General features: G+C 41.1%; 1 protein-coding gene across 1 annotated transcript in view; it reads right to left on the bottom strand.

Annotated features, from left to right (window-relative positions):
• The window catches only part of SUGCT (succinyl-CoA:glutarate-CoA transferase), a 438,101-nt gene that overhangs the window by 387,296 nt on the left and 27,839 nt on the right, over positions 1–22,966 (bottom strand). Inside the window, exons 7-8 of the mRNA XM_060247665.1 lie at positions 13,086–13,177; positions 7,578–7,721 (exon numbers count right to left, since the gene is read on the bottom strand). Of these exons, the coding sequence (XP_060103648.1) occupies positions 7,578–7,721; positions 13,086–13,177 (236 nt within the window). The remainder of the gene's footprint in view (positions 1–7,577; positions 7,722–13,085; positions 13,178–22,966) is intronic.

The raw sequence follows: 22,966 nt of genomic DNA, 5'->3' as shown, positions 1-22,966 counted from the left end.
AGAGACTGCAGATGTCTAGGCGTAATAATAATTGTACTACATTTTCTTGTTATTAGCTCCATGACCAAAGGCTACCTACTGCTTCTTCACATGCACTGATGAAACCCCAAGGGTTGGATCCAGCAAGCTTTTTCACTCAGCATCACCCATTTCCCCTTCATACAAGAGATCCCACTGCACATAATTTTTGTTCATTCAGACCCTGTAATTATTGGCATAGTCTTTCTGACTATGGTCAAAAGGGACTCCTCCTTCATTTTTCACAAGCAGAAAAGCTGGTGGGCTCCAGCTCCAAATGGTTATTTCCTTTCAGCCGGACAACCACAATTGACAGTACAAAGGCATATGAACACTCAGCGTCTAAGTACAGTATCACTCTGCAAGTCCTATAGATTTGTTTCCACATATTCAAAGGAATGAAGCACATCACTTCGTATATAAAGAAGAATTAACAAAAGTTTCAATGTGTTTCAGAGAAGCAAGAAACACTGCAAAAACACATTCACAATTCCATATTCATGTGCCATCAGTAATGGAATAATTTAGAGACATTCCCTTATATTTAACAGTGTTATCAAACTAGTAATTTAGAACTGTTAGCCAAAATGCCCTCAAAACGAGGTTGGGGAATTAGTTAGGTGGGCACCTGGCTCACTAGGAATCTTTTTACCAGTTTATACCAGGCTCAACCATCCAGAGGGTAATTGCTCAATAAAAGGACTCTAATTTGATAAAACCAATTGTAATTTATTTAGAATAATAGTTCTTCCACACAAGATAAAAAATACAAACAATCACACATTCACACAGGTCTAAGAAACACAGATAGATTGATAGGGGAACATATAAGGGTATACAGACAGGGTAATATTTACCTCTTGCAGACTTCAAGGAAGGCTCCGGTGGCGACAGTTGAGGGAATGGGGGAGGACCCGAAACTGATCAGGAATCGGGGATGGATCTATGCAGCAGAAGGTGGGTTGCTGAATAGAAGCACACCTGTGGGTAGCTAGTCCACAGGTTATAAGGCCTCACCTGAGCCCTTAGGGGATGGGAGGCAATGGGGAGGAGGAATGGGAGGCTCTGTGATGACCATGAAGGCTGGACATTAGCAGAGCCAATGGCGAGTCCTTTGGTGACACCTGATTGGGTGTTCGCTTTGACCAATGAACTTCACCTTCGTCCTGGGCACCCTGGAAACTTCCAGGTTGCGACAGGGCCTGGGGTGGCTCCAAAGGTGTCAGTATGGAAATGGCTAGGTACTTGGGATTAAGTGGGCTTATCTGGGAAGGTGACAATAGGGAATCAAATGTTGACCTAGGTATCCCCGGTGGAAACAAAAGGACTTGGTTGTGACGGGAGAAGTTCTTCCTCTTTTCTCATTGTCTTCTGGGCAAGAGTTATTGTTTAGGGTATTGCTAGGCAATCAGGACTAACAGTTGAGTTATTAATCCATTCATGGAGCAAATGGGTTGCTTGCGGGCTAAGGGTGACTCAAGGTGTGTACGTGAGCTTTCCACTATGAAGGAATGAAGTCCAGCCTGGCAGGAAGATGGCTACAAGTGGTGTTAGCGAGACACAGTGGATTCCATGCTCAACGCTTCAACACCAGTCGCCTGGAGAGCTCCGTGGTGGCACAGCTTCTTCCCTACCATGGCGGACCCACGCAGTGACAGGAAACGTCCGTGCACGTTGGCAAGCACTCTATACTGGTTTAGAATGCCTGCACACTTAGGCTGTTTGCACACATGAGTCCCTTTTAGTCCCTGGATGGTTTTGCTCACACCCTCTGGCCAAAGGTATGCGAGCTCACTTCTCCAGGCGCCCTGGCAACCATGCTGGTGACTATGATATTGGGGAAAGAGGGGTCTTTTCCTCACAGAACCAGCTCTAGAACAACACTCAGAGATTGCTATAAAATGTTTTAGTTATTCTTTATATTCAAGTTTGTTTTAAGCCATTCCTCATACTGGCAGGCTTCATTAGGGAACCCCAAAATATATCAATGGCATATTGCCTAATTAATTTTTATAGTTGGAAGTCTTGCAAAGAATATTCTGGAATAACAGTCAGCTACTGGGAAGTCCCAGAGGCAAATCTGACCTCATCAAAAGTACTAATTGTACAAGTGACACACGGAGGGCATTGATAGCTATGTCAAAAGTCTTGTTGGTTGTTGTTGTTTTACATCTCCTCCTTAAAGTGTCTCCCCCTTAAAACTATCTGCTGACCAAAGTTCTACAATATCACTTCAATTGCACAAGGAGGACAAGAACCATTTTTATTCTATATTATTGGATTCTATCTGGAGCTCAGAATGCTACCTGTAATAATGTGATACTGAGGTTAAATTTAGAATGTTTAATTTAGGTGCATCTTCTGTATCACATGCAGGGACGTGTGGTACTTTTCCTTGCTGGTATGTAGCTGATTCAAACAACACTGCAAGATTGCTGCCAAAAACCGCTTACAGATGGTTAGAGTTCCAGTCTATGTGACTGCAGCAACATCTGCATTTGGCTGCACTGCACATGAGGGTTAGTAAATCATGTATGAAGTACTGACACCAATATCACTGCCTCACAGGGAATGGCTTATAACTGTAGTGTAAAAGAAATTGTATAATAGCTAGTAGATAGCAAAGAAGATTCCCAGATTAAAACCAAGATAAAGAAGTAATTTGTGTTTGAATGTTTCCATACTCTAGCTTAGTGGTGAACTTAAACTCGTGGTCAGTTTTTCCATAGCATGTATCTTCATCTGCGGAGGAATTTGGCTTATTTCCATTAATCTGGCAATATCTTCCCATAGTTAAATATCACCAAAGGCCAACAAACCTTTGCTTTAAACTGAACACCTTTTAAGAGAAATATTTCAGAAGAACTTCTAAAGAGAAATTTACTTTCAACTGTCTATGCCACAGTATGGTGCTACAAACTCTTGCTTCACACTACAGATATATAGGGAGAGAGATCAAGGAAGCCCAAGGCATTCAAGGAAATCCTACATTGTGATAGCTGAATGAACATAAAGTAGTTTTAAAACTAAAAAGGCACTTGAAAGTGGCCTATTATTTAAGCAGTTTTTGTCCCGTTGTAACACAAAACATATCTCTGGAAGCAGGTGAAATATATTAAATAGAACATGTTTTTTTTTAAGTGTGAAATTCAGCTTTACATCTTTGCAGCACTGATGAACACCCACTGTTCAATCCCTCTTTCACATTTCTTTGAATGCTTTGTGTTGTCTTCAGAACAAATACAGTTTCAGCTGTTCAGATGTCAAAAGATAGCACTGTTCAAAGAAAAGTGCCATCTAAGATTCCGTTTGATCTGGAAGATAACTCAATTAATATTAACTTTCATTGCACCCAAAGTCAAACTATATCCATGGCATTTTCCAGTGATATCATTCTTGGCAAAGCCCCAAATTATCAGCAGCAAAAACAAAAAAAGATTGTCACACTCCCCCCAAGCCTATATTTTCACTTCTGTCTTTGCCAAGATATTCTTTAATTGAAAAGATATTATTGAATGACAGTTCCTGGCCATTCCCTGGATTTCTTTCAGCAAAATGCTCCACATAAATGTTGCAAAATATAAATCAGTAACTTCATATTTGTATTTTATCTAATGGGGGGGAGGGGATTTTCCAAGGATTCCCCTGATCATTCATTTAGAGTGCAATGTCATGATTTCATAAACCACACCTTTGCACATGTGGATGAGGGAGAGAAAAACAAGAACGGAATGAGTATGAATTAAGGAGAGACTAGGTTGTATCCTACAGCTGTTCCCCTTACACAAGAAGGAAGAAAGGTGATCTCACTCGATTCTCTTCATTGCAGCACCCTGGTCTGCACAACTTTTGTTCACATGGATCCCACAACCTTACTGTAGACTGGTGAATAGGGTTTTACTAGGACCAGAAGAAAAGCTGGTAGGATCCAACAGATAAGTTTATCTGCAAAGAACCCATATGTGTGGATAAATTTGTAGAAAAGTAAGTAAAAGGACTGGAATGTACTCACTGTGGTGTTTATATGTATGCTGTACAAAGGCACTGTAGATTTCCTTTACAGACCACAGAGTTTTCCAGTGTAAAAGAGGAAATACATAGCAGAAAAGAAGTAAAGCAAAAAGCTGAGGGAGGAAAGAATGGAACAAAGTTGGAGACCAGTAGTACCTTTAAGACCAACAAAGTTTTATTCAGAATGTAAGCTTTTGTGTGCATAAACACTTCGTCAGACATTGTCTGACAAATTGTGCATGCACATGAAAGCTTACATTCTGAATAAAACTTTGTTGGTTTTAAAGGTGTTATTGGACTCCAACTTTGTTCAATTGCTTCAGACCAACATGGCTGCCCACTTGGACCTACTAGGAGGAAAGAATGGTTTAAGGAAAAAAAGATTTATTTATAACTATGTGGTAAAGTTGCAAATGGTTTTATTTTACTTTTTGTTACAACACAGAAAAACTATAATCTTTGGGGGTTCCAGAATACATGCAGAGAGAGAGAGAGAGAGAGAGAGAGAAACACTGATTAATTGCAGCAGAGATTTCTAGTCTGATAAAATCTTTAGCCAGCTGACAGTTCTAATATTTACCAATAAAGTTCTACCAAGGGTAAGAAATGTATTGTAAGCTGTCAGGACTCCCCAGGGTTATTGTATAACTAAAAGAAGATACTACATATATTTTTAATAATGTAAACTTGTTGAGATTCAATAATTAGAAGCAGAGAAGAGGCTTAGCAGCAATCATGTAACACAAACTATACTAACCACAGGCCACAATCCCAAGAGTTCCTTCATGGAAACCAAAGGCCTATGTATGCCCCAGCATCTTTTGACTTTTTTCTCTTTGAAATCCCATACTGCACTTATTTATTATTCAATTCAACTGCAAACATCTTCTGACAGTCACCTAAGTTTTAAAAGGCAGCCTGCCTGTAACAAGGGGTTAAAGGAAAATATGCTTCCTGAAAACTGTAATGGAGGCATTTTACAGGGCATAATTGTGGGTGAAGGCCAAAACCTTTTGTTTGTACAATCTCCGAAAATGCACAATACGGTTAAAATGTCACAGCGGTGGCAAATATATCTAAAAGTCTTGTGACACCTGAAAGACAGAATGCTCAGAACGTGAGAAGAGCCTTGTCTGCAACCCCATTTCCCACTGGCTCTAACTGGATGCCTCCAGAAGCCAGGAAAGAAGCAATTTCCCTCTAGCAACTGGTATTCCAATATACACTGCCTCTGAACATGGACTGTATTTTATGGAAGCATAAGGTTTCTTACTTAATGTCAGACGAAGGCACACTAATTTGATGCAGGAGTTTGGGATAGCTCGGGTCTTTTTTTGGTTTCATTTGTTGGTTCCTCAACTGGTTATAATCAAATGCAGGATTGATATAAAAAACTTCCAAGAGCTATTTTCAGGCCACAACAGAAGACATCGATCAGTTTATAATTGGAAACAAGTCCAGAAACCGCTTCCTTCTTATTTACCATCATCTAAAGATTATTGTTTAGATGCTGACTCGAAAAGGACTGGAGCTCACTATCCTAAATCAAGTTCTAGGGAAAGGTTTCAAAGGAATGTTAAGTCAAAGGGTAAAAGTTCATAGTCAAGAGACCATGTAATGCTGGTGCCCTTTGGAAACCCACAGCTTTTGTTTTAGGATTGACCTTTTTCTAAAAAGAATCTTGATTTCATTCTTTTTTGTGGATAAGGCATTGTTCTTAATTAGTAATCAGGCACTATTCAGCCATGGTTTGATTTTGCTAAATCCACATAATCGCAAAAATCTTACAGAGCAGTGGCTTCTACAGACATTTTTGAATGCTGACATTAGAGTTTATTATCCCTACAAAATGCAGTTAAAATTAGCAAATAATATATCCTTTACTCTAGACAAATCTGACAGCTGGATTTCCATATTTATGGTTAACTGTTAATATTAAGATGTGCTTGTAAGCATCTCACAGGGTAACTCTGGTGGTGAAACTTAAAATGCTACAACTTTCAGACTTGTTAATGATGTATCTGCCAAAGGGAGCTTTGAACACTCAAAAATCTTGTTGGTGTATAAGGTGCTACTAGACTCAAAGCTACCTCAGACCATGGCTATCCTATGAAAATATATCCATTGACTACTGCCTAAAGCTTCTAGACAACTAGAAACTATGGGGAAAGGAACAACAAGACAAACACACTCTACCTGAACCCACAGTTCCAATGGGCTTTGGTTGCCATGCCCTCCTTCCTCCTTCCCTTTTCCCAGTTTTGTATAGTTCGCCAGTTTGGTGTAGTGGTTATGAGCCCTAATCTGGGAGAACCGGATTTGATTCCCCAGTACTGCACATGCAGCTGCTGGGAGACTTTGGGTCAGTCACAAGTTCTCTCAGAGCTGTTCTCTCAAGAGCAGTTCTCAATAGAGCTCTCTCAGCCTCACCTACCTCACAGGGTGCCTCTTATGGGGAGAGGAAGAGAAAGGAGACTGTAAGCTGTTTGAAGACTCTAAGTGAAGAGCAGGGTATAAATCCAATTTCTCTTCTTTCTCCTCTTACCACTCACATAGTCTCCCCTCGCCCCCAGATGATCCCACCTCCAAAACTCATACTGTTCCCTCTCACTGAGGATCACAGTTCCAAATCCACTTAAATTTTTCTTTTCCATAAAAATTCCACAATGAAATTAATTTTATTGGTTTCTGCTAAACAGCATCCTGAGGTGGTGCCCTCCCATGCCTCACTTTCAGGCAGTTCATCCATTTTATACTGCTGTTGACCCTTCATCATGGTACTGCCTGCTCAGTGTGGAGTGGCTAAGGTATTACTATCTGAAATCCTTAGTACACAATTAAGCTCTGGAATCTCATTAACATGCATATAATCAGTGCCATATATGTTTTATTATGAAAACAAGGGATAAAATTCACTAAAGCTTACCTTTCTTTAAGAATTTTTTTAAAAAAATAGTATTTCCATTCATGGTGCAAGAAGAGCAATTTCTATTAGGGTTTGTAGAATATTTTGGGCTCAAGTGCCGTGTTCTACTGGAGAAAGTTTTTCTTCCAGACGTTTCGTTCTCGGCTGCGGAGAACATCCTCAGTGGCGTTGCAGCCGGAGCAGGCGCTCTGATCTTCTTGGCTGCTGTGCACTCAATGCACAGCAGCCAAGAAGGTCAGAGCGCCTGCTCTGGCTGCGCCACTGAGGATGTTCTCCGCAGCTGAGAACGAAACGTCTGGAAGAAAAACTTTCTCCAGTAGAACACGGCACTTGAGCCCGAAAGATTCTACAAACCCTAATGATGTTACCAGCCGAGAAAACCTGAAATGTTTGAGAGCAATTTCTGTTTACTTCCCCCTCACTACAGACCCCCAACCGCACACAGTTCCTTGGGGTTCACTGATTCACAGAATAACAATTTGGGGTGGGGTGGGGGGAATGCAGAAGATTGTGGTGGGAGAAGGGGAGGCTGGGAAACTGCCTTCATTAAGCTTGATTTTGTTCATGCTACTTTGATTCAAGCCTCTGTATTAAGATTCCAATAAGCAAAGTAAGCCCTTACCTGAGAGGACAGCAAATTGCAATCCATGTGCATACCCTGCCCTGTTTTATGACTCTGAAGAAGTGCAGCCATAATTGCTCCATATGCATACAGTCCTGTGGCAAGATCGGTCATAGCTACTCCTGGTCTAACTGGCTCACCTTCCTAAATGAAGAAAACAAGAAAGGAAGAACTGACATTTCGGTACTGTATACTATGCACTGTACTGCTCGCTATAAGACCTTAATAATCCCACATCACAAGACGCTGTCATTATATCAAGAATTGAAAAGGACTACTTTGTTTCCTGCACCATCCAAGAATACTACCAGTGACTTCAGTTATGACTACAGTGGTCAGAGTTGTCCGACTAAGATCTGAGAAAGGAGGATGAACAAATAAATAGTTAAATAGAATGGCTCCCTCTTCACATGTTTATTATACATCTGACAAGTGTTTTTTTTTAATTTTATCTCCCACATCCAGGAAGTGTTCAAAATCCCAATATGAGGAGAGCTTGCACATCTCCTGAGCATAGGGTAGGCAACTCTGGGCTGGGAAATTCCTGGGGATTTGGGAGTACAGCCTAAGGAAGGTGGGGTCTGGGGAGGTGAAGAACCTCAGTGGGGTATAATGCCATGGAGTCCATCCTTTAGAGCAGCTGTTTTTTTTCCAGCAGGACTGATCTCTGTCATCTGGAGATCAGTTGCAATTCCAGGCAATCTCTAGGTTCTGCTCCTTTGGAAATTATTCTCTATTTATCTTTGTTCCTTTATTAATTATTTTACTGAAATATGGTTTTAAAATTCTAAAACAGACCATAACAACAGTACCCACCCCCCTTCCTGGCCCATTACAAAACAACCACTCTATTTTCAGGCACCAAACTCAATTTACATCATCTTCAACTCTAAAACATTCATCTCCAACTACAATTTCTTCTTTGTATAACAGCAAACAAACACGAATTTGAGCAGACTTCGGAGGATGGTGGAAGACAGGAGGGCCTGGCGTAACTTTGTCCATGGGGTCGCAAATAGTTGGACTCGACTGAACAACAACAACAATAACAGCATAATAGGACCACTGATCCATGCAGTAGGAAAAAGGAATATATATTTAATAAAAGAAAAGGACAGAGGGACACACACACACAACACCATAGGGGAAAGGAGGATCAGAAAGTGCAAGAGAAAATTCAGTTGACTGTGTAGGTATTAATAGTCAAATTGCAAAAAGGGATTCCAGGTATATAGTATATGTATATAGTATATATATAGTGCATGTACAAAAGCACATTTATGTACATGTAATAAACAAGAAAGATCAGTGCATTCAATTTCATTAAATGCAATAAAACTCAACCTAAATTTCAAAAATTAAAGGAAAGAATAAGGGGAAGGAGAAAGAAGAATAACAGAGACTGAAAGTAAGTAAATACATTTACACATACTTAAGGTTTCATTGGGGCAGGGGATAAGAGAACTAGCATGTTATGCCAAATGCTTTGAGGAAAAGGTAATCTGTACTTTGCTTCACTGTCTTACACCCAAGTCATCATTCAGAAAATCAGATTTAGAAGCCAATTTCATATCAATCCCAGCCCTTGTTTTGCTAACCAACAGCACACATGGAAGGGAAAACCAGTGCAACATGGGAAGTCATGATAGCTGGGGCTGGAGTGTTTAAAATTGCTTCCAGTACATGGCATCATTCAGGCTGTATTCCTGTGAGCTATTCTTAAATGGCCAGGAGCCAAACAAAAGCATCTGCATCAGTTATGTGGTCATCTTCATAATTAAACACAATTAATAACCTTAAAAAGAAATGATGCCATGTGAACATTTCAAACCAATTAGTTACTCATGGTACTACTATAGGTTAATGCGCTCATAAGATAATAACCTCCTAGTACTACTACTAATAAAAAACATTAGAAAGGTACACTCAAGAGAAGCAGACTTGGAAACTGTTAGCAATTTTCTCTTTTGGATTTATTGCGTTCTCTGAGTGTGCCACCATTTTTCTTCTTCATGAATTTTAGACCATCCTGCTTTGACTTTAATCTTTGTCCAATTTTTTTTGGCTCAAGATCAAAGCCTTGCAGGGAAGTTTGATAACCAAATGATAATACCAGATGTAGAATCATCTGTACTTTACCTAGAAGTCTGATCCAATTCAATTGGGATCAATTCTAGTGGAAGAACAAGAGTTGGTTTTTATACCCCACTTTTCTCTACCCTAACGAATCTCAAAGTGGCCCACAATCGCCTTTGTTTCCTCTCCCCCACAAAAGTCACCTTGTGAGGTAGGAGGGGCTGAGAGAGCTCTGAGAGAACTGGGACTGCCCCAAGCAGGTTTCACGCAGAGGAATGGGGAATCAACCTCAGTTGTCCAGATTAGAGTCCACAGCTTTTTAACCACTATACTACCCCATAAAAGTCTGCCAAGAAAACATCCTGACGTGACATCACCTCATGGGTCTTGCACAGGGGACTATCTTTACCTTTTTATACTGGCTTTTGTAATGCATTCACACTTGCCCAAGATTTTTTATTTATTTATGAAAGTTCCTCACCCAAGTAAAAGTACCATTTAAATGTATTACATAAATAGCATATTGTTTTACCTTATATATACATTTTTCAAGGGTAAACCTCTTAACTCAAGATTCATAATTTCTTAGAAAAGTTTTTACATATTTTCTTAATGCCATCAAAATTCTGTATGATTAGATGAGTTTCCTGCATATAGGATGATTGTCTTCTCCATTCTTTTATAAACACTGTTTAGAATTCCACATACCTTTGATAAGTTTAAATCATCATCCGTAATCAGCTCTATATATGCATGAACTACATTTCTAAACAATGACAATGCAGGGGGGGGGGGGAAACGGAACACCTAACCACTGCATAGACAGACAACCTCTTACAAAGACATAGCAGCTGTTTTGAAGTTCTTAGTTCAAGATGTGTGGAATATAATATTTAGCATCCATATACCACTGTAGCATAGGGGTTGCTAGGCCAAGCGGGAGGTTTGGGGATGCAGATATGGAGGGGGTATAATGTCCTCTGGGCCACTACATCACTTTTGTCCCAGAAGTGACATAGTGGCCTGCAGGAAGTCAATGTTTAATTAAACAAAAATTCTCTCACTGCTACTTGCAGCAGTGGTCAACAGCAGCTGATGGCAGGAGGCCTACCACCATAGTGGGATGTCTGGAAGCCCTACCATAGGATGTTTAAAGTGTATCACATTTTCCCAGATGTTTGTAAGTAGATCAGTATTATTATCTTTACATTGTGACATTGAGGCAAAGACAGAAGGGTGAGGAAGGGTATGAATAGCCCAGGAACAAAATGGGTTCCAGTAATGAAATGAATCACAAACCAATGACATCACTGGGCCACACTTGGTGGTGGAGGTCACCACTGCATTTGACCTATTAACCACTTTCTTCACATCCTTGGCAACTGTGATCATATTCTTACATCACTGGATATTGCACTCCTGGCAATAATTCATTATGAGATTGTCTCTGCACAGGAATATCTAGTGGTGGGTAATTACTATTGCACCCAACAGCACAATAACCAACCATGGGTGAATGCAATCTGTGGTACACTGGGCCCTTCTCTGCCCCCAGTCATTCAGCTCCAGTGGCACAGAAGCTCTGGCGCAGTGCACGGCTCCACGCGACACCAGTGCACAGCTATTTACTCTTTGCTTTCCACGTAAAAGGCTGGAAGGTTAGTCTTCCCAAGGATACATGCCATCAGCCAATCATGTTTAAGAGAAAATTCTCCTGGCTCACAGGCATATGACCACTTTCACACAACCTATCCCTTATATAAAAAAGAATAACTGATGCCCAAAGCACTTTCTAAGGAGCCATCCATCTGAAATTTTTTGTATCTCTCCGGGAAAAAGCAAGAAGCAGCCATGGAGCTCTCTTGTTTGTGTGTGTATGTGTTTGAGAGCAAGAGAGAGAGAGAGGGAAGGGAGGCAAGAGGCAGGAAACAGGAAGCAGAAACCAAAGATCCACTGAGGGAGCTAGTAGGGGAAGCAAGCTCCTGTGCAACTGCAGCAGCAGCTCTGCAAAAGGAAGCAGAAAAATGAAATTGCTCAGGGCTCAGGTTTGAGCCCTGCATGGGTCAGACATAGCTCATGGGACACATGTTTGATACTCCTGGTTTAGACAGTACGATGGTCCAGTCTCCCCCCCTCCCCGCTCCAAGCAGGAGACAGAGATCTGAAGGTATTAAGTACTAGAAGGACTTCAGGAAAAGCTTATTTGACCCAGCCCGATTTGATCATGGGTGGAGAAAGAGATAGGATAAAATTCCTGGAAGCAAGAAAGAGGGCCTCTTGGGTGCTGATTTCATCAAATCAGATAGAACTCTTAACTGAAGTCTGGAGGAGGTGCCCATTGCCACGTGCTGGCTTGAAGGTAAAGGAACATCTGGTGGCTTTCTAAACCAAGGAGCCTGCCTTAGGTTTGTGAATATTTGACTGCACTTGTTGGATATCATTTTTAAAAGTTTAATTTTTTAAAAAAGATGCTGTAATAAGAGATAGGGCATGTACAGAGGTAGGGACAGAGGAACTGCATTTTACCCTTTTCTTTTGAATCTCTTGCTCAATCTGGTGCTGTGCTAAGAATATGCATGTGGACTTTTAAAAAAAAAATGCTTTAAAATGTTTGATCCTGCTAGTCGTTTTCTGTGCCACATAGACCTCCACCATCTTGAACACACTATTTGAAAAGGAGCGCTGAAAAGAAGGGAAGGGCAGTCAGTTGTCAAGTGACTACTCCCCTAGTGGTGCAAAAGGCAGTAAGCAGTGAGGAGGGATGTGGGAACAGATGTATGGTTACCAACCTCAAGTTGAGCCCTAGAGTTCTACAAAATTACAACTGATCTCCAGACTACTCAGGGGGAAATAGCAGCTGTTGAGTGCAAACCCTATGGCATCAAATCCCAGTGCCCCCTCTCCCTTCCCCAGGCACCACCCCTAAAACTCCAAGAGTTTCCCAAGCTGGAGTTGGTAACCTTAGAGGTATAAAATAGGTGTGTGGAGTCTATAAGCACCCTGTGCCAAAAGGCCAAATATATCTGCAGTTGTCCCTGCTTTCAGGTGCCCTTGAAAGGGCAGCATTCCAGGTGAATTTTTAAGTGCCTTCATCCACTCATTTTACAGTTCTTAGCACTACTATCAAGGTTCTTTTGCTAATGGATGGCACTTTATTCTTTTCTGAAAATAGTACCACATTTTAGATGTTTACACTGCAATCCAATGCAGAGTTACTCCAGTCTAAGCCTACTGGAATTACCCTGCACAGAACTGTACTGTATCATGACAGTATACCAAAATTATCCTTGCCAAATGGTGTTATTTTATCTCATGCTTTTCTGTCTCCAGAACCTCATGCATATTGTCCACTGTCTTGCACCATGTCATCATACCCTGCAGCAAGTTTTAAAATAAGAAAAGAAACACCCTTCAAAATTTGCAGTACTATACCTCAGGCCCTGTGATATTCAAGAGGCCAGAAACAGCAGCTGCAACAGAGTCATAGCCTGCTCGCTGAAACTTTGGACCACTTTGACCATAGCCTAAAACAAAGAAAGGACACAATTAAAGCAGAATGCATAGAACAGTGGTAACCAGTCTTTTTGGTTAAGTGTGCTTCAGGTCAACTAGGATGGATTGATCTAAATTACCTAGGAGGGAGATGTAGATTTTAGTAGTTTCCTATAGGCTAGGAGGAAGAAGGGTTGGCTACAAAACCACCTAACATTTATACCATTTGTGACACTCCTGCCAAAAAATATGGAATAATATACATAATCCACCAGAAAGCCATTCTGTGTAACCCCCATAAAAATGAGCACTGCTCTCAGTGCAATGGGACCAAATTGTTTTCTAAGTACATTTAGCCTACTTAGTTAGAGACACCCAAGTGGAAAGACGAAAGTGCAGATCAAATGTGAAAAGACAAACATGTATTTTTTGCTTGTTGAAACAAAATGGAGGCCTAGTTCCTTTTCAGTCGCAGTCTCTTAAGTTTAAGAAAGGTATTCTTTGAATAATAAATATGCTCCCTCTACAATTCATGCAATATACATTTTACATTCTGGTATCGTTACACAAATAGATGCTGTTGCACAAGAAAATAGTGGAGGGTTTTTTTGCAGTGTGTGTGTGTGGGGGGGTGGTGGTGGTAGAATAGGGTTGCCAAATCCAATCCAAGAAATATCTGGGGACTTTGGGGGCAGAACCAGGAGACTTTGGGGGTGGAGCCAGGAGACATTGGGGCGGAGCCAGGAGCAAGGGTGTGACAAGTATAATTGAACTCCAAGGGAGTTTTGACCATCACATTTAAAGGGACAGCACACCTTTTAAAATGCCTTTCTTCCATAGGAAATAATGAAAAATAGGGGCACCTTCTTTTGGGGCTCACAGAATTGGACCCCCTGGTCCAATCGTTTTCAAACTTGGGAGGTAATTTGGGGAGAGGCATTAGATGCTATACTGAAAATGTGGTGCCTCTACCTAAAAAAAACAGCCCCCAGAGCCCCCGAAACCTCCAGATCAATTCCCCATTATACCCTATGAGAATTCATCTCCACATAGGGAATAATGAAGTGCCCAGCAGACATTTCCTTCCCTTCCCCCCCCCCCCCTCCCATTTCTGGCAACTCTGAAACAAGTGAATGGCATCTCTACTCATGAGTTGCAGCCAACTTCTTCAAAGTAATACAGACACACCATCCCAAGAGGAAGCCTTTCCAATCAGAGACTGAAGCCTCCGGAGGTGGGAAGTCACATGGTGGCTTTGGGGGCGGGGCTTCCCCCCACCGGCCAACTGACTGGGGGCAGGAAGGAGCCTGGGAAAGCGGAAGAACCCCCGCTGGGACCTGGGGATTGGCAAGCCTATGGTAGAATCTGATGCAGATATTTTTGCAAACAGGTATGTGTATTACCATCCAGATTCAATCCAGAAAGCTAAATAATCCTGCCAAATTAATACAAAACACCTTTAAAACCTGCTGTTCTGCCAAATATCATCCTTATCCATTATGAGCATACTACATCTTTCTTTAATAAAGATTAATAAAATAAGGAAAAACACAAGCAATGGGTCCATGATGAGAAAAACCAAACTCTAAGCAAATGCATCCTTATAATTACAGAGCTGCCAAATACGTTCAAATGAAAAATTGCTTTTAAAAAATGTTGGTCACATCTTGATCTCTACAAAGAACGAGTAGAATGTTCTAGAAAAGCAGGCCTAAATACCACAGAACAGACACAAGCACAATGATCTAAACTACAGAGATGAACTAATGAATAAAGTGTGTGTGTGTGACCTGTGGAAAAATTAATCTGGGTTTAATTTGAATCAGGGGGAAATCATGGATATGCTTTGAAAGCCAGGCCTCAGCATTGTGATACCAGAGCTGGTGCAGCATTTGGATAAACACATGAGCTATAATGGGTTGGCAGAAGGTCACTCAGAAGGACCAATCAGGTTCCAAGCAATTAAAAGGCACTGTCTTTTATTTGAACGTTCACAAAAATTTGGCATTTCTTCTTCTCTACCTCCTTTATATGTACATATATACTCCCTTTCTCTGGAAAGGAACACTATTGACTCTCTCCCCTGAATCAAAGCTGCTATATCCCTCCTCCAGGGAAAAAAAGAGCCCTGTTCACAATACACAATGAATACACATACAATCCATGTATTGCACAATATGTATACAGTGTACACTTGATTGTTCTTTATACACGTATTGAGTAATTCTCACAGTAGTCAATGCATATACAGCTGAACAAAACCTACATTTATCCAGGGACTGGGCCCTAGTTTCATTTGTAAAGTGATTATGCTTTGCCTCTTATGTGCAATTAAAAAAAAAAAGTAAAATAAAATAAATGTACATATGCACAAGCAGGATGTATGTGTATTCACTGCATAACATGTGAAAAGGGCAAGTTACAATGTGGAGTAGGTAAAGGCAATTTGCTTTCGAAAAGCAGCAAACCAAAGTTATTCTCACCCAAGCAACGCAGACCTGCTCTGAAATGCTTTAATTTTTTTGTCCAAACCACAGACTCCACCCACTAAGCCCCCATTTTGTGACTGGTAAATCCCAGGAAGATAAAATCTTCCCTTCCCTGAGCTAAGAAAGCAGCCAATTCAAGCCTCAGCTCAGCCATAACCTTTAGGCCTGGCCTACAGACACAGCAGACTGAGGTGATGTAATTCTGAGGTAACTGAATGTGATATACCATTTCAAATGGAGGTAGGGAAGTCACGTTTCAATGCACACCCCCCCCCCCCCCCAATTCCCCATATAATAACACCCTACTAATTTTAAAAAGGGGCAGTACATGAAAACGTTTGCGGCCTAGCTCTTTACAGTGCTTTACTAGCCTTCTTATAGAGAATTACTAAAGAGGGGGGGGAGTTCTGAAACATGTAATCCACCCCCACTGTCTAAAGTGGTAGTGTCCATTCTATCACCTCAGCGCTGCTGCCTGGGCCAGGCCTGAGGAAAACTACTGTCTGTGACTTGTCTCTCAATCTGTGAAAAAGATAATATGGATTAGCCCTATTACTTTATATACCCTCACACATAACACAAAATAACATAAACAAAGACACACACCCAAAAAACCTTGAAAACTAATTGTGGACATGGATCTAGGAAAGGGCTACAGGGAAGGTGGCCAGAATGAAATAAAAACTATATAAATCAAGTTCTCCATTTTGAAATTCATATATTTTTTAAAATAAGGGTATTTGACTGTTCTGCAAAACAAAACATATTGTTTTTCAACTAAAAAGAGACTCTGTGCAGCCTAGAAGCAGAACCCAAAACCTCTGGCCACAAATACCATCTGTGCTACAAAATTATACCTTCTTGGCAGAGTTTTCTAGAAAAAGCCCAGCAGGAACTCATTTGCATATTAGGTCATACCCCCTGATGCCAAGCCAGCCTGAACTGCATTCCTGTACATTCCTGCTCAAAAAAAAAAATCCCTTTAAGATAAAAATGACAGATTTCTCTTTGGCTCTTCTGTTCAAATGTAAGGCTATTAAGTAAGATGACTTACTTGAAGGATAAGGCCACAATACTATGCATTTGCATTTGAATTTATGTTCTACTGAACAAACTCAAATGAAGTTTCCTGTTTTGAAACTCATATACTGTCTAAGCAAACATGCCTACTGTTTGATTGGTATAACAAAAAAAAGCCATGCTGGTCTGCATGGCTTTTTTTGTAGAAATCTCACCAGGAACTCATTTGCATATTAGCCCCCACCTCCTGATAGCACCGTTGTTTCACACAATGTTTTTTGTAGAAAAGGTCCAGCAGGAACTCATTTGCATATTAGGCCACACCCCCTGATGCCAAGCCAGCCGGAACTGCATTCCTGCTTAAAAAAAAGCCCTGCTGGTCCGTAACTAAAGAGAGTTTTATGAACACACTATTCTTATTATTAAACTGCTTCTCATTCAACTAACTGTACATATGCATGCTTGAGTTACGTGTTATTCTTTTCATTATCATTTTTTACTGGAACCCACATTATTTCATCTACAGGTCTACAAGCAGCTCTTGTGTCTTTTTTAATTGAAAAAATAAGGTTGAACAGTTCCTTACCAACCTTCGTCCTGCATTTGAAAAATATTTTTAAAAGAACACAACATGTTTCAAAATTATCATGAAATAAAACATAATGTGTAGTTTGAAACTCAGCCTCTCTCTCCATAGGAAAATATGGAGGGCTTTCCATGCCGTTCTATAAACAACCTGGGGTTGCTTCCCATACAGAGAGAATTCTCAGCATAGCTCTCATTGCTGTTGGAAATGCAACGGCTATGGAGCAAACAGCAGCTTCCCCCCTCCAGTTTGAGAGAGCCAGTTTGGTGTAGTGGTTAAATGTTCAAACTCTTATCTGGGAGAACCAGATTTGACTCCCCACTCCTCCATTTGCAGCTGCTGGAATGGCCTTGGGTCAGCCATTGCTAGTCCTCTGGTGACAGGGGAAAATGGTATGGGGCAGGAGGGAACATACTACTGATGTGGGCTGGACTTGCAAAAATGTGCACCTTCCCACCCACACAGTATTGAAAGACACTCTGACTGCAATCTTTCCAGAAACACTGTGCCAGATCAGGTTTGGGAAAGATAGCAGCAAAGCAAGGAGGAAACAGAAAAGCAGGACAGAGGACAGCATTGTGAATGCCCCCACAAACAGCACTGTTGTAAAAAAGCCAAGATGGAGGAAAACATCCATGTGGAAATACCAAGACCATATCTGTTCCCTTCATTCACATATCTTGCTGTTCATAAAAAAAATGCTCCATATGCTCTCTATATTTGGCTCTTAGTCCCCTACCATATTTCTTTTTTCCTTTATCCTAATACATACAATCATCATGTAATCCAACTGGAACAATTTACATTTTTGGCAGGTGTATATAGCTTCACTACATGTGAACCAGAATGCTTAAAAATCCAGGGGTCAGTCTGCACATACTGAAGCTGTACACACATGCAAAAAACAACAACACATTGCCCCTGTTCAGGTAACATGACAACCACTTCTACTGGAAGATTCTACACACAGCCGAGAGGCTCCTGGTTTGCATGGATGTAACCTCTGAAAAGGTCATACAACATGACCAATTCTATCTATCTATCTATCTATCTATCTATCTATCTATCTATCTATCTGTCTGTCTGTCTGTCTGTCTGTCTGTCTGTCTGTCTGTCTGTCTGTCTGTCTGTCTGTCTGTCTGTCTGTCTGTCTGTCTGTCTGTCTGTCCACTCACCCACCATCACTTATATACCTATTGCCTTAAGCAGAAGTTAGAATCAAAAATTATTTTAAAAGACCTAACTCATAGTATTTCACATGTACTTGATAATTGTGCCTATCAATTTTGCCACTAAGAGAGTGACAGATTCATTTGTATCTGACCAACTGTTAATTTTTCCACTTCAGTTCATTATAAAAATGGACCTCAACATTTGTTCAGCAAGTTAAAGTTTTATCTGTGGAACTCTTGAAAAGCATAAGTTATAAGAATGCCTCTCAGCAGCTTTGCAGGACATTCCTGATATTCATCCATCAGAAAATGATGCTGCTTATCATCAGAAATAGCAAAACACATTTGGTTTCTAGTAACTCTGAGAAACATCATCTATATTAAAATCTACCGCTGCATGCCAAACAAGTTAGCTCCCTAGCAGAACAGGAACGTTGTTTATCTCTCTCTGCCAACATACATTACCAGATGTTTCATTTAACAATGGGAACGAGCAAATGAATACAAGGAACAAAAGCAGCAAGGTATGATTCAGAGTTCATTCAGCTTCTAGTTCCCATGCCATCCTTTATTTTCTGGTCTCCAATAAAACAAAATGTATGTTTATCTGAAGTGGACATAGAATGCTCTATGGATTCTTCAAGATGCAGACACTTTTCTGCATCCTCTTGTACTCCAGGAATCAGGCAAGGCAGTGGCAACAGGTCAGCGTTGAATGTATGTACTGTGTCTATACCCAACAGCCTCCCTTGGGCAACTTTATAACTGTATGCTCAGTTATCAAGCCTTCACCTAGCTAACTCAGGAAAGGTCCTGCAATAAATCATCTTTGTTATCAGCAAGCAGCTGGTGTCAGACCAGGAGGTGTGCACCTTGCCACCTCTCCTGCAGCTCTGCTCTCAGCCTCCATCTGCAGTGCTCTAAGGGTGTAGGTAATACCAAAGTGCTGGGAATGGCCAACTGATTTTCACCAGCTGAGCCAGGGCTGGAGGATGGTGCTGGCTCTGCAACAGCTGTTGGCTGTAAATCCTGACACACCTGCCGCTCATTTTCCTACTTGTCGGCTTCTGTCAACTCAGGGCTGGCTACACAAGGCTCCTTTTCTCCTGTGGAGTCCTTGCTATTGTTGAACTCTAGCTAGTGGATAGTTAGCCAAAGACTTCCATTCGGGGCAAGGAAAGGGGGCAGTTCTTCTAATGAGAGAAGAATTTTCCTACCCAGGAAAGGAAAAAGAGGGAGATAGCTATGAAGAGTGGAAAGGTCCCTGGTCCGGTCTGGTTAGAGTCTGCCTTGTGAAATCTTAAGTCAGTTAAAACTCAAGAAGAGTACTAGTGTGTTTAGATTGGGTACTGGATAGTGTCCCAGCCTTCTGGAAATCAAAAGTGTCAGTGAATACTCAAGGAAAGTGTGCTGGAGTGTTTGGGAAACAGTGCAACAAAAGCCTCTCATCAGAAAGATTTTAAGTCACTGTGAATAGCTTAAGAAACATATGAAATGTAGTCTGTGCATCTACTGAGAGGACTTTCACTCCACAACGGAAGGCTTGATAGCCAGTCGAAGAGCAGGAAAGATATCTGTCCTCCACACTACGTTTAGTCCAGTTCTGGCTTTGCTGGTTCTGGCTTTGACAGTCTGATTTGTAAATGTAGTCCAGGTGATATTCTGGAAGTCTGATATGTACTTTATGTGTGAAGTACTGAAACAAAATGAGAAGTAACACAGAGACTGGATTTATTGTACTTTTGGATCCTATTGGACCCTGTTGAAAATTAGTACATGTGGAGTTATCATTGTGGACTACTATTATTATAGAGAGTTGCATATATTGGTCCTTTGTGAACTTTTGTTCTATTGCCAATTGAAATGAATATGACATAGTGCAGGGGTGGCCAACAGTAGCTCTCCAGATGTTTTTTGCCTACAACTCCCATCAGCCTCAGCCATTGGCCATTGGCCATGCAGGCTGGGGCTGATGGGAGTTGTGGGCAAAAACGTCTGGAGAGCTACCGTTGGCCACCCCGACATAGTGTTCTGGATGTTTTGTAAATATAACAGGGATGTAATGTGATATTTTGTAAAATTATAATAAGCATCGATGATTATATAGTGCAATGCACTATTTTTCAGCTAGCACAGCATTTTTCTTTCATACTGTGATTCTAGGTGCTGTGAGCCTTTGTGGTTGTTGTTCCAGCATCTACTGATTTTACCTCAGAGTTATTTATTCAAGTTACCTCAGAAATTTTACATGATTTCACCTGACCTCCCGCCCTCCATGTTGAATAAAATATTTTGTTATTTTTGAACTTCCAAAAGCCTCAAGTGCTATTTCAGTTGTTTTAGTTAAAGGGGGTTCTCAGTGCTTCCCTCAGGTTCCTGGGCTGAGCCAGCAGTAAAAATCAGAAGTTCTATATGCAGAAAGGGCCACTGCGACAATGGTCCTTTCTGCATACAAACTTACTTCTGATTTTCATGGAAGTGGAGTTGGTTGGGGTTTACTTTGAATGCTGCATCTTTCTCTCTCTCTCAGAGTGCAGAGTATATATTCTGCATATCAATGAGGAAATCTGGGTACTGTTGTGGGGTTGGTCTCTCCTGACTGGTTTGTTTTCCACTGGTCATGTCTTTTGAAAAAAAGAGATTCTTCCAGCTGAATTGACTATGGCATTGCCACTGGTGTTCTCCCCCCTCCCCCCATCAGTAGTCAAGGAGTTTAACACTAATTTGGGATTGCTGGAGGGGGGGAAATTGTTGGCAGGGACTGCTTTAAAAATTTAGTGGGAGGAGATACCAACCACTTAGCCAGACAGGCAGTGGGGAGGGTGCTATGTGGCCACTTGGTGGAGGTTAATGAGAGGGGAGGTGGAGACATCAGTGCTTTGCAGCCTGAGTCCCCCCCTCCCATTGTTACTTGGAAATCAGACAAAAGACCAGATGTTGAGACAGACTTTTTTTTTTTTTGGGAACAGGCTGCAACTGACCCAGAGCAGATTCCACAGCACTATCCTCACATTTAAAATGTTTGTGGTCAGAAAAGCTTCCCCCTCCAAAAAAAATGGCCAGAGGGGGAATAAAACTATAAACCTTGCTATTAATACCACTGCAACTTAACAAACTAACTGGCTATTCCTGCAAACAATGGCAATTACTTTCCTGTATCTCCTGTTTCAAAAGACATGCCTAGTGCAAAATTGACCAATAAGGAGAAGCCAACTGACCTGCAAGGGGAGAAAAAGTCCAAGGAAATGTGTATGCTTTTAAAGGCTTGGAAGTGAACTAAAAGTATAAATTGTCACAAAAGGACTATGAGAAGCCCCGGGGGAAATGCAGACTGAAAGCAGACTCAGAGCTAAAAGGGGGGCGGGGGGCGGGAATCAATGCAAAAAGAAAATCAAAATGTGATTGAAATGCACAGGGGAATGTAGAGGGGGGGGTGTCTCCCAATTGTGATGCACAGTGAAAGTGAAGGAAATGGAAGTGCAGAAAGGACCAATGTGAGACAGCTAGACTTCTTCAGGAAAGAAGAAAATGGATAACTAGGGTGGCTCAGTCACAAAGGGAAAGAAAAGCAGAGAGAAAATCTTGCCTCTGAGGGAAGGAAGTGGACAGGTGCATCATATTACACTACAGCATTCATTCCATTCACAACTGAATTGTCCTGGTTGGACAAGCCAGTCCAGTTGCAAATGACTGTTACAGTGTCACAATATGCAATACAAAATGAAGTTTGAACGTAGCACAGGACTGTCCTCAAACCTGAGGTTGTATGCCCACTTCAAATCCTTGTTACAAGAGCAGCCCTGGTTACAATTTACCATGTTAAGTGCTGGTAACACACATAATGCTACACCTGCTTGAGCAAACTATGGAAGGCGAAGGGAAACTTGGGAACAAAATGACTAGAGGAAGGGGAAAGAAGTGTATGAGTCACAGCATGCTCATAATCTCCTCAATACGATCAGGAGATTGGCAAAGGCTTAACATTGCCAGTGACTATGAGAACTGTGAAACACAGAAGCAGGTTATCCCAGCTGAAAAGTTCTGTTCTCATCTTGTACTTGTACTTTAGAACAAACACAGCCACACAAAACCTTTTCCATTAAAATATTAAAATGACAAATATTCAGGTAGGTTAAATCCTACTACTACTGTATTCATTTTTGGTTTGAAGCTATCGCCATGCTTTATGTGCATGAAACGCTCTCGACCTATGCACAAAAGAGACAAAGAGTTCCTCCCGCTGTTCAAGTTTTCAACTCAGCTCTGTGCCAAGGGCAGTCTTAGCAGGGGAGGATGAAGAGAAGGCTTCCTTTGGGTAGAAATGGCAGCAAGCCTCTTATCTGTGCTCAAAAACAGCTCCCCACAAAAGCATTGCAAGATACTCTCTTCAAAATAAAAGGACATGGCCTCCGAAACATAAATAATTCTGTTTAACTATTAAAGAAGGAAAAGCCAAGATGATGTATACTGAGTCTATAGGAGAGGTAAATTAATATATAGTGCAGATGCTGTCCATTGTGTGGAGAGAAGGTTGGGCAAAATGGACTTCAGATG

Source organism: Heteronotia binoei, chromosome 10 (assembly GCF_032191835.1).
Source record: "Heteronotia binoei isolate CCM8104 ecotype False Entrance Well chromosome 10, APGP_CSIRO_Hbin_v1, whole genome shotgun sequence".
Taxonomy (NCBI): Eukaryota; Metazoa; Chordata; class Lepidosauria; order Squamata; family Gekkonidae; genus Heteronotia; species Heteronotia binoei.
Note: the sequence above shows the minus strand (reverse complement) of the source record. Positions and strands in the feature narration are given on the sequence as shown.